Source organism: Mobula birostris, chromosome 8 (assembly GCF_030028105.1).
Source record: "Mobula birostris isolate sMobBir1 chromosome 8, sMobBir1.hap1, whole genome shotgun sequence".
Classification (NCBI taxonomy): domain Eukaryota; kingdom Metazoa; phylum Chordata; class Chondrichthyes; order Myliobatiformes; family Myliobatidae; genus Mobula; species Mobula birostris.
This window is the reverse complement of record NC_092377.1, coordinates 2,772,171-2,784,682: the sequence shown is the minus strand read 5'-3', so window position 1 is coordinate 2,784,682 and position 12,512 is coordinate 2,772,171. Positions and strand designations below refer to the sequence as shown.

At 45.9% G+C, this 12,512-nt stretch overlaps 1 protein-coding gene across 5 annotated transcripts in view; it reads left to right on the top strand.

Annotated features, from left to right (window-relative positions):
- LOC140201103 (protein-tyrosine kinase 2-beta-like) overlaps window positions 1-12,512 on the top strand; it is a 233,870-nt gene that overhangs the window by 190,834 nt on the left and 30,524 nt on the right. For all 5 annotated transcript variants that reach the window (XM_072264704.1, XM_072264701.1, XM_072264703.1 and 2 more), the window contains exons 16-19: window positions 4,694-4,778; window positions 6,381-6,481; window positions 9,094-9,209; window positions 12,088-12,188. In XM_072264704.1, coding sequence (XP_072120805.1) covers window positions 4,694-4,778; window positions 6,381-6,481; window positions 9,094-9,209; window positions 12,088-12,188 — 403 coding nt within the window. The remainder of the gene's footprint in view (window positions 1-4,693; window positions 4,779-6,380; window positions 6,482-9,093; window positions 9,210-12,087; window positions 12,189-12,512) is intronic.

The following is a 12,512-nucleotide window of genomic DNA, read 5'->3' as shown; positions in this document are numbered from 1 at the left end:
AGTAAAACCCAGAGGGTTGTCATATTTATCTGTTTTCGTTAAGTTGCATTATGCAAACCCAGCAATTATTCAACCACGCAAACACAAGGAATTCTGCAGATGCTGGAAATTCAAGCAACACACATCAAAGTTGCTGGTGAACGCAGCAGGCCAGGCAGCATCTCTAGGAAGAAGTACAGTCAACGTTTCGGGCCGAGACCCTTCGTCAGGACCCTGCAGGTTCCCTTGGTTGGATTAGACTGTTTAATTAGAAGTTGTATTTTATATAACAATTTATATAAATCTGACTGATTAGTATGCTTATTAGTGGTCAAAGTATGAATATGCAGTTAACAACAGGAATTCTGCAGATGCTGGAAATTCAAGCAACACACATAAATGTTGCTGGTGAACGCAGCAGGCCAGGCAGCATCTCTGGGAAGAGATGCAGTCGACGTTTCAGGCCGAGACCCTTCGTCAGGACCCTTCTGCCTGAAACATCGACTGCACCTCTTCCTAGGGATGCTGCCTGGCCTGCTGCATTCACCAGCAACTTTTATGTGTGTCGCATGAATATGCAGTTGTTCAGTGTGGCCCCTAGTGGTCACAGTGTGTATATGCAGTTGTTCATTGGGTCCTGGAGTGGATAAATTTGTTTGATTTAGAGGTGCAAAGGGACTTGGAAAGCTTCATGCAGGATTTCCTAAGGGTTGAGTTGGTAGTAAGGAAGGTAAATACAATGTTAGCATTAATTTCGAGAGTACTAGAATGTAAAGACAAAGATGCAATGCTGAGGCTTCATAAGGCATTGGTCAGACTGCACTTGGAGTATTGTGAGCAGTTTAGGGCCCCTTATCTAGGAAAGGATGTGCTGGTATTGGAGAAGGTCCAGAGAAGGTTTATGAAAACTATTCCAGGAATGAAAGGGTTAATGTATGAGGAGAGTTTGATGGCTTGGTTCTGTACGTGCCTGAGTTTAGAAGAGTGAGGAGGGATTTCACTGAAACATATTGAATATGGAAAGATCCAGACAGAGTGGGGAATCTAGGACCACAGGGCACAGCTTCGGAATGATACAAATGCAACTAATCGGAGACACAGTGGACAACTGCATATTCATACTGTGACCACTAAGAAGCATAATAATCAGTCACGTTTACTTAAGTTGTTATATAAAATACAAGCAGATAATTAATTTTTAAACTTCTAATTAAGCAGTCTAATCCAACAGAGGGAACCTGCAGGTTTGAATCATTGCTGGGTTTGCATTATGCAAATTAATGAAAACACATAAATATTGACAAACTCCTGGATTTTTCTTACAATGATGTTTGTTGTCTGTTAAAACCTCTCCTTGGTCACTCTGCTTGCTCTGAGTGGGCTTCTGTTTACTGTAGTTAGTAATAGTGGAGAAGTTTACAAATAAATCCTACATGACCAGTCAGAACAGTGGACAAGGAATGTCAGGAAGCAAATGTCAATCGACATAACCCTCGTTCTTCATAGAAACCACAGTGTGACTGCCCTATACCTTCCTCTCCCAGTGGAGTGCGTCCTGACTGGAATGGGAAAGAACGTGATGGATACAGCCTAGTCCATCACAGGAAAAGCCCTCCCCACCATTTAGTCCACTTGCAAGCAGCACTGCCGCAAGAAAGCTGCATCCATCATCAAGGTCCTGCACCATCTAGGCCTTGGGAAGGAAGTACAGGAGCCTTAGGTCCCACACCACCAGATTCAGGAACAGTTAATATCATTTAACTATCAGGAAGGAGGTAGAGAAACCTCAGGTCCCACGCCATGAGGTTCAGGATCAGTTATTACCCCTCAACCATCAGGTCCCACACCACCAGGTTCAGGAAGAGTTATTACCATTTAACCATCAGGCTACTGAACCACCGTGGTTAACATGGGTGCCAAGGAACCATAGCAGTTACTGCAGTGCTGTTTGAGCATTCCAGAGTTTGGAGATCATTACCTTTGCCATCTGTAAGGAGCTTGGATGCTTTCCCCATGAACTGTTCCTGAACCTGGCGGTGTTGGACCTGGTGGAGTGGGTTTCCTCTAGAGACCTCAGTTTCTTACCACTGTTCAACAATGCACTGGTTTGTAGGTTAATTGGTCATTGTAAATAAGACCATAAGATATAGGAAAGGAAGTAGGCCATTCAGCCCATCAAGTCTGCTCTGCCATTCAATCATGGGCTGATCCAATTCTTCCAGTCATCCCCACTCACCTGCTTTCTCCCCATACCCTTTGATACCCTAGATAATCAAGAACCTATCTACCTCTGCCTTAAATACACCCAATGACTTAGCCTCCACAACCACTCGTGGCAACAAATTCCACAGATTTACCACCCTCTGACTACAGTAATTCCTCTGCATCTCAGTTCTAAATGGACGTCCTTCAATCTTGAAGTTGTGCCCTCTTGTCCTAGAATCCCCTACCATGGGAAATAACTTCGCCATATCTAATCTGTTCAGGCCTTTTAACATTCGGAGTGTTTCTATGAAATTCCCCCCTCATTCTCCTGAACTCCAGGGAATACAGCCCAAGAGCTGCCAGACGTTCCTCATACAGTAACCCTTTCATTCCTGGAATTATTCTTGTAAATCTTCTCTGAACCCTCTCCAATGTCAGTATATCCTTTCTAAAATAAGGAACCCAATACTCCCGGTGTGGTCTCCTGAGTGCCTTATAGAGCCTCAACATCACATCCCGGCTCTTATATTCTATACCTCTAGAAATGAATGCCAACATTGCATTCGCCTTCTTCACCACCGACTCAACCTGGAGGTTAACCTTTAGGGCATCTTGCACAAGGAGTCCCAAGTCCCGTTGCATCTCTGCATTATGAATTCTCTCCCCATCTAAATAATAGTCTGCCCATTTATTTTTCCCCAAAGTGAATGACCATACACTTTCCAACATTGTATTTCATTTGCCACTTCTTTGCCCATTCCCCTGAACCATCTAAGTCTCTCTGCAGGCTCTCTGTTTCCTCAACACTACCTGCTCCTCCACCTATCTTTTTATCATCAGTAAATTTAGCCACAAATCCATTAATCACCGTAGTCCAAATCATTGATATACATCGTAAAAAGCAGCGGTCCCAACACTGACCCCTGTGGAACTCCACTGGTAACCAGCAGCCAGCCAGAATAGGATCCCTTTATTCCCACTTTCTGTTTTCTGCTGATCAACCAATGCTCCACCCACGCTAGTAACTTCCCTGAACTTCCATGGGATCTTATCTTGCTAAGCAGTCTCATGTGCTGCACCTTGTCAAAGGCCTTCTGAAAATCCAAGTACACCATGTCTACTGCATCTTCTTTGTCTACCCTGCTTGTAATTTCCTCAAAAAATTGCAGAAGGTTTGTCAGGCAGGATTTTCCTTTCAGGAAACCATGCTGACTTTGGCTTATCTTGTCATGTGCCTCCAGGTACTCCATAATCTCATCCCTAACAATCGATTCCAGCAACTTCCCAACCACTGACGTCAGGCTAACAGGTCTAAAGTTTCCTTTCTGCTGCCTCCCACCTTTCTTAAATAGCGGCGTGACACTTGCAATTTTCCAGTCATCCAGTACAATGCCAGAATCTATCGATTCTTGAAAGATCATCGTTAATGCCTCTGTAATCCCTCCAGCTACTTCCTTCAGAACCCAAGGGTGCATTCCATCAGGTCCAGGAGATTTATCCACCCTCAGACCATTAAGCTTCCTGAGCACCTTCTCAGCTGTAATTTTCACTGCACATACTTCACTTCCCTGACACTCTTGAATGTCCGGTATACTGCAGACATCTTCCACTGTGAAGACTGATGCAAGATATGCATTCAGTTCCTCTGCTATCTCTGTGTCTCTCATTACAATATCTCCAGTGTCATTTTCTATTGGTCCTATATCTACCCTCAACTCTCTTTTACCCTTTATATACTTAAAAAAGCTTTTAGTATCTTCTTTGATATTAGTCGCCAGCTTCCTCTCATAATTCACCTTCTCCTTCCGAATGACCTTCTTAGTTTCCTTCTGCAAGTTTTTAAAAGCTACCCAATCCCCACCAGCTCTGGCTTCCTTGTATGCCCTCTATTTTGCTTTTACTTTGGCTCTGACTTCACTTGTCAACCACGGTAGTGTCCTTCTTCCATTCGAAAATTTCTTCTTATTTGGAATGTATCTATCTTGCACTCTCTCATTTTTTGCAGAAACTCCAGCCATTGCTGCTCTGCTGTCCTTCCTGCTAGTGTCCCTTTCCAGTCAACCTTGGCCAGTTCTCCTCTCATGCCACTGTGATTTACTTTATTCCAGTGAAATACTGACACATTGGAATTTAGTTTCACTGTGATTGCCCAGTGGTGAGGTTAGGTGTGTTGCTGGGCGGTGTGGCTCACTGTGTCGAAGGGCCTGAGCTGCACCCTATTTCTAAACAAGTAAATACATAATGCCCACTCACCACAACACTGAAATGATTCCACAACCTACACTCATTTTCATCAACCCTACACCTCATGCTCTCAGAATCATTGTTTACTTGCAGTTTGTCTTCTTTCGCACATTGGTTATCAGTCTTTGTTAATATATAGTTTTTCATAAATTCTATTGTATTTCTTTTCTTTCCTGTGAATGCCTGCAAGGAAAGGAATCTCAGGGTATATATGGTGACATATACGAACTTCGATAATAAATGTATTTATTGTTTCCCTCCACAGAGAGGCGAGCAGCTGGCAGTAGCAGTGAAGACCTGTAAAAGTGACTGTACGTACGAGATCAAGGAGAAGTTCCTTGTGGAAGGCCGTAAGGATCACTTGCACACTACGCACTGGCCAAAATACTGAATGCTGGAGGAACTCTGGGTCCTGTGGGCAGACGAATAGAGTTACTGGTTCACGTAGACAGATCTTCATCAGTGCGTCAGCAGTCTCCCTCTCTGCAAGGACACCGGAGACACAATCTGTTGAAGGACTCACTGGGTCAAGGGACACCTGTGGAGGAAAATACACAGTCAACGTTTCTAGTTGAGGCAGACTGAGGGTCCACATGTAGAGAGTTGACCAGCCTGCTGCCTGGATTCGGCAGCATGTCTTATGAGGATAAGTTGAGCGAGCTGGGGTGTTATTGTTTGGAGCGAAGGCGGAGGAGAAGTGGCCTGATAGAGGTTATAAGATAAGACATAGATGGAGTTCCTGGCCAGAGACTTTTTCCCAGGACGGAAATGGCTAAAATGACGGTGGGGGGGGGGGGTAATTTTGAGGTGTGTGGAGGAAATTATATAGGGGATGTCAGCAGTAGGTTTTTTACACAGGAATGGTGGCAAAGGCAAATACATTAGGGATACTTAAGAGACTTGTGGATAGGCAAATGGATGTTAGAAAAACAGAGGGGATGGTTAGATTAAAAGGTCCGCACGATATGGTGGGCCTGTATGGTGCTGGACTGTTCTATGTTCTATGCTTAACCCAAAAAGTCTGCTGTCTACCATCTGTTGCCGCAACTGGGTTGTAAGGAAGGGATGAATACATTCGAACATAAAACAACAGACACAAAACACTGGAGGAACTCAGCAGGTCAGGCAGCATCTATGAAAAGAGTAAACAGTCAACATTTTGGACCGAGACCTTTGTTCTGGACTGAGAGGGAAGGGGCAAGGTGCCCGAATTAAAAAGGGGGGCAGGGGAAAGAGGCAAGCTGGAAGGTGATAAGTGTAGCCAGGTGGGTGTGAAAGGTCAAAAGCTGGATGTGAAAGAACCTATCACATTTTAGCTAGCATTTGCCCCCCTCCTCCCCCCATCTTGCTTGTTCCCTCTCAGTTCTGATGAAGGGTCTCGGCCCAAGATGTTGGCTGTTCATTCATTTCCATAGATACTGTCTGACCTGCTGAGTTCCTCCAACATTCTGTGTGTGTTGCTTTGAATTTCCGGCATTTGCAGAATTTATTGTGTTTGTAGGTTAGGACTTTATTTCTTAGAATGTAGAAGATTGAGAGGAGATTTGATAGAGGTGTACAAACGTGAGGAGTATAGATGGGGTAAATGCAAGCAGGCTTTTGCAACTGAGGTTGGGTGGGACTATAACAAGGGTTAAGGGTTCAGGTGAAATGTTTAGTTTGAACATGAGGGGAAACCAATTCACTCAAAGAGCAATGAGAGTGTGGAATGATTGCCGGCACAGTTGGTGCATGCAAGCTCAACTTCAACACTTAAGAGAAGTTTGGAAGGGGTCTGGAGGCTTACAGTCTGGGTGCAGGTCAATGCGAGTAGGCATGTCTGGATGGGCCGAAGGGCCTGCTTCTGTGCTGTACTTTTCTATGACTCTGTCTGCAAAATATGGAAGCTCCCTTGTTGCAACTGTCCAGTAGTTGGGTGCTTTGTGTCTGACCTCCTACACTTCCCTTCCTAGTGATCATGCAGCCTCTGGACCATCCTAATCTTGTCAAACTCATCGGGATGATTGAAGAGGAGCCAGCCTGGCTAATCATGGAACTGTGTCCTTATGGAGAGGTGAGAGGGGAAGTGTGGGCAGCTGAGAAGTTCCTGCCCCACCCCAGGGTCTGTGGGAGAGACATACTGAGTGTTATGATGTAGGAGGGGCAGTGCTGAGGGAGGCTCACAATGTGGAAGTAATGAGAAAAAAGATGAATAATGAAAGTAAGCTGGCCAAATATATGTAAAAGGGTACCACAACTTGTCTCAGCTGTATAAAGAATAAAAGAGAGATGAGGTAGTTATCTAACCACTGGAAAGAGACACTGGAGAGATAGGAATGGAAGACAAAGAAGCTGTGGACAAACTTAATGAACTTTGTGTCAGTCTTCACTGTGAAAGACACCAGCAGTATGAAGGAAATTTGGGAGTGTCAGGGTCAGAAGTATGTGAAGTTGCCATTACTAGGGAGAAGGTTCTCGGTGAACTGAAAGGTCTGAAGATAGATCAGTCACCTAGACCAGATGGTGTACACCCCAGGTAGTGAAAGTTGTGCTTAAAGAGATTGTGGAGGCATTAGTAATGATCTTTCAAGAATCACTAGATTCTGGCATGGTTCCGGAAGACTGGAAAATTGCAAATGTCGCTCCGCTCTTCAAGAAGGGAGAGGGGCAGAAGCAAGGAGATTATAGGCCAGTTAATTTGACCTCAGTGGTTGGGAAGATGTTGGAGACAATTATTAAGAATGTGGTTTCAGGGTACGTAGAGTCACATGATAAAGTAAGCCATAGTCGGCATGGTTTCCTCAAGGGAAAATCTTGCCTGACAAATCTGGTGAAATTCTTTGAGGAAATAAAATGCAGGATAGACAAGGGAGAATCAGACAAGAGATGGGTACTTGGAATTTCAGAAGGCCTTTGACAAGGTGCCACACATGAGGCTGCTTACAAGATATGAGCCCATGATATTACAGGAAAGATACGGGCATGGTTTGAGTATTGGCTGATTGGTAGGAGGCAGTGAGTGGGAATAAAGTGGTCCTTTTCTGATCGGATGCTAGTGACTAGTGTGTGCCGCAAAGGTTGCTGTTGGGATTGATTCTTTTCACATGATATGTCAATGATTTGGATGATGGAATTGATGGCTTTGTGGCCAAGTTTGTGGATAATACAAAGATACAAAGGTGGAGGGGCAGGTTCTGTGAGGAAGCAGGGGTTTGCAGAAGAACTCAGACAAAGTTGTCAGCAAATCTATAGAACTGTAAACAGGATCTTCAAACAGCAGGAACTGTAAACCGTAAGCAATGTGCAAATGCAGATAATAAATAATTAGCAATAAATGACAAGTATGGAATAGCATATGATAAAAGAGCCCTTAAATGAGTGTAGCTATCCTCATTTGTTCAAGAGCCTGATGGCTGAGAGTAGTAACTGTTCTTGAACCTGGTGGTGTGAGTTCTGAGGCTCCTGTGCCTTCTACCTGATGGCAGCATCGAGAAAAGAGCATGGTCTGGGTGGCAGACATCCCACCTCTCCTGGAAGTTCCAGGAGTCTCCCGCATATTGATAGTGGTTCCCTGATGCCTGCAAATTATACACAATATCCTGGAAATCCATTTTTTAGAGCGCGCGAGAGAGAGAGTGTGCGCGCGCGCCATGGCAGAGTGTTTCAAAAAAAGAAAATATAAAATGTACGTCACCCCAGACTACACTAAAGTGTACCCCTGCCCAATAGGAGTCAAAAATAATGACAGTGTTGCTCAGTAGTGACTTTTCTGTTGCCCATTGTGGGAGGGGTGGTACTGAGGGAGGGTCACACTGTGGGAGGGGTGGTACTGAGGGAGGGTCACACTGAGGGAGGGATGGTACTGAGGGAGGGTCACTGTGGGAGGGGTAGCAGTGAGGAAGAGTCACACTGGGAGAGATGGTACTGAGAGGAGAGTCACACTGTGGGAGGGGTGGTACTGAGTGAGGGAGAGTCACACTTTGGGAGGAGTGGTACAGAGTGAGGGTCACTGGGAGGGGAGATACTGAGGGAGGGTCACTGTGGGAAGGGAGATACTGAGGGAGAGTCACACTGTGGGAGGGGTGGTACTGAGGGAGGGAGAGTCACACTGTGGGAGGGGTGGTACTGAGGGAGGGAGGGTCACACTGTGGGAGGGGTGGTACTGAGGGAGGGAGAGTCACACTTTGGGAGGAGTGGTACAGAGTGAGGGTCACTGTGGGAGGGGAGATACTGAGGGAGGGTCACACTGTGGGAGAGGTGGTACTGAGGGAGGGAGACTCACACTGTGGGAGGGAGGGAGGGTCACACTATGGGAGGGGTGGTACTGAGTGAGGGAGACTCACACTGTGGGAGGGGAGATACTGAGGGAGGGTCACTGTGGGAGGGGTGGTACTGAGGGAGGGTCGCCTGATGAAAATATTGAGCTCATCATTTGTTTTGTGGGATTTGGTTGCCTTTATTTATCTCGAACTGTCCCATGAGAAGGTTGGGGGGGGGTGATCATTTTACCCTTCCAGTGACGTCCTGGTGTCCAGCTGTGAATGACCCGCGCTGGAGAGGACAGGAAAGGCAGGTCCTCCACAATGAATAAAGCTGCCGTTAGCCGTACAGGGTCTCTCCCCAGCTTCTGGGCTCGCTGATGTCCTGCAGCTGATTACTGTACGATGTGTTTTGTTTTAAACCCAGCTTGAGGGATACCTGACCACAAACAAAGCTTCACTGGATGTGGTCACCCTGGTGGATTACTCCTGGCAGATATCCAAGGCCCTCGCCTACCTGGAGGGAGTGAAAGTTGTCCATCGGTAAGTCCGTGGGTCACCTTCAATAAAAGGGACGCGGAGAACTAATTGATGACGATTGAAAGTGGTGTCACAGGTGGGGAGGGTTATAAAGAAAGCTTTTGGCACCTTGGCTTTCATAAATCAATGTACTGAGTGCAAGAGTTGGGATGTTATATTGAAGTTGTATGGGATGTTTTTGAGGCTTAATTTGAAGTATTGTGTGCAGTTTTGATCACCTAACTGCAGGAAAGATGTAAATAAGATTGAAAGAGTGCAGAGAAGATTAACAAGAAGTGTTGCCAGGACGATGTCCTGAGTAACAGGGAAAGTTTGAATAGGTTAGGACTTTACTCCCTGGAGCGTAGGAGAATGAGGGGACATTGGCAGAGGTTTACAAATTATGAGAGGCATGGAGAGGGTGAATGAAAGCAGGCTTTTTCCACTGAGGTTGGGTGAGACTGGAACTAGAGGTCATGGGTTAAGGGTGAAAGGTGCTTCGGGGTAACATAAGAGGGATCTTCTTCACTCAGAGTGTGGTGAGATTGTGGAATGAACTGCAACTGGAAGTGGTGGTTCAACTTCAACATTTAAGAGAAATTTGGATTGGGACTTGGATGGGAGGGGTATGCTGGACCCTGCTCCAGATACAGGTCGATTGGACCAGGCGGATTGAGAGATCAGCACAGAGTAAATAGGGCCTGCTTATGTGCTGTTCTGTGACTTTATGACTTTATTCCAGTATTTAAACTATTTCAATTACCTGCTGAAAGTAAAGAGAGATTAAGAGAGATTACTTTAACATGTCACACATACAGTGAAATGCATCCTTTGTGTCAAAGGCCAACACAGACCCATGCGCTGGGGGCAGCCAGCAAGTTTTGCCACGTTTCCAGTGCCAACATAGAGTGGCCACAGCTTACTAACACTAACCTATACATCTTTGGCACTTGGGAGGAAACAGGAGCACCCAGAGGAAACCTACGCAGTCACAGGGAGAACATACAACCTCCTTATGGAGAGCAGTGGGAACTGAAGACAGGTTGCTCATGCTGTGAAGTGTTACTAACTGTTACATTACTGTGCCCCCTCCTGGAACAGATCCCCATCTGGGTCCCACCTCCTGCCCTATCTGTCTTGGAAACTGATTCCCCTGTGATGTCTGATCTCTCCCGGGTGGGCTCTGCCACATTTAGTGCTTCCTGCCTGGTCACTGGAATATCCTCAGAAAATACAAGCCAGCCATTCCAGACAGAGCTGAGGGGAGGGTAGAGTTCTCCTAATCTATCTAAGTCCTTCTGTAGCCTCTCTACTTCCTCAAAACTACCTGCCCCTTCACCTATCTTTGTATTGTCCACAAACTTTGCCACAGTGCTATCAATTCCACCATCCAAGTCATTGACACAAAACATAAAAAGAATCAGTCCCAACACAGACCCCTGTGGAACACCACTAGTCACCGGCAGCCAACCAGAAAAGGCTCCCTTTATTCCCACTCTTTGCCTCCTGCCAATCAGCCAACGCTTTACCCATGCTAGAATCTTTCTTGTAATACCATGGGCTCGTAGCTTGTTAAGTAGCCTCATGTGTGGTACCTTGTCAAAGGCCTTCTGAAGATCCAAGTACACAACGTCAACCAATTCTCCTTTGTCTGTCCTGCTTATTATTGCTTTAAAGCATTCCAACAAATTTGTCAGGCAAGACTTTCCCTTAAGGAAACCATTCTGACTTTAGCCTCCAAGTACCCCAAAACCTCAACCTTAATAACTTCAACATCTACCCATTCGCTGAAGTCAGACTAACTGGCCTATTATTTCTTCTGCCTCGCTCATTTCTTAAAGAGTGGAGTGACATTTGCAATCTTCCAGTCCTCCAGAACTATTCCAGAAAGATCATTACTAATGCCCCCACAATTTCTTCAGCCACCTCTTTTAGAGTCCTGGGATGTAGTCCATCTGATCCAGGTGACTTATCCACATTCCATCCTTTCAGCTACCCAGGCACCATCTCCCTAATAATAGCAAATGCTCCTTGATACTCTCGAACTTCTGCTGTACCAGTGTCTTCCATGGTGAAGACTGATGCAAAATACTTATTCAGTTCATCTGCCACTTCTTTGTCCCCCATTACTACCTCTCCAGTGTCATTTTCCAGTGGTCTGACAATCAAGAACTAGAGGGCAGAGGTTTAACATGAGAGGAGAGAGATTTAATAGGGATCTGAGGGGCAACTTTTTCACCTTGACAGTGGTCAGTATCTGGAACTAGACTCAAGGAAGTGTTTGAGGCAGATACATCAAAATTAGTTCAGAGATGGCTTTAGAGCAGGGTTTTCCAACCTGGGGTCCATAGCATAAAAAAGTTTGGGAATCCCTGGTTTAGAAGAATGTGGCCTAATACAGGCAAAGGAGTCTAACTCAGATGGACATCTTGATTAGGTTGGACCAGTTGTGCCAAGGGACCTTTGCCTGTGCTGTAGGATTCTGGAACATGACAGATTTCAGTCTTGATGTTGTGTTTGGTTTTGTCTGACTCCCTCCTCCACCATCCTGTGGTGGGAGAGCTAAAGACCAGAGGACACCGCCTCAGCATAGAGCGGCATCCATTAGAGTGGAGATGAGGAGGAGTTTCTTTAGCCAGAGAGTGGTGAATCATTGCCACAGGTGCCTGTGGAGGGCAAGTGGTAGGGTATATTTAAGCCAGGTTGATAGGCCAGGACATGAAGGGTTATAGGGAGAAGGCAGGAGATTGGGGCTGACAGGAAATTGGAACAGCCGTGATGAAATGATGGAGAAGATTAGATGGGCCAAGTGGCCTAATTCTGCTCCTACATCTTATGGTACCACTGTGGCTCCTGCTCCCCGTTTCCCACTGCCGGAGTTAACCCTCCTCCTCTCCCACAGTGATATTGCCGTGCGAAATGTTATGGTGGCCTCGCCGACCTTGCTGAAGCTGGGGGATTTTGGTCTCTCGCGTTACATTGAAGAGGACAATTACTACAAAGGTAGGGGAACAGCCCGTGGCCTTCCCTGTCCGCAGCAACTGCCCCCTGTCACTGAAATATCACCCCCATTACCTACGACAATTATTACCTGTCACTGACTCTTGAATCCCTGGGTACCTAGAGAAACTGCACCCATCCCTGACCCTTGAATTTCAGTGTCCGCAGAACTGACCTTTGGCCCACAGTGTCTCTGGCAACTGCCCTGTCACTGACCTTTGACCCTCAGAGTCCATGATAACAATTCCTTGGTTACTAATCCTTGACCTTTGGTGCCCACAGTAACTGTGTCCCATCACTAACCTTTGACCTTGGGTGCCATGGATA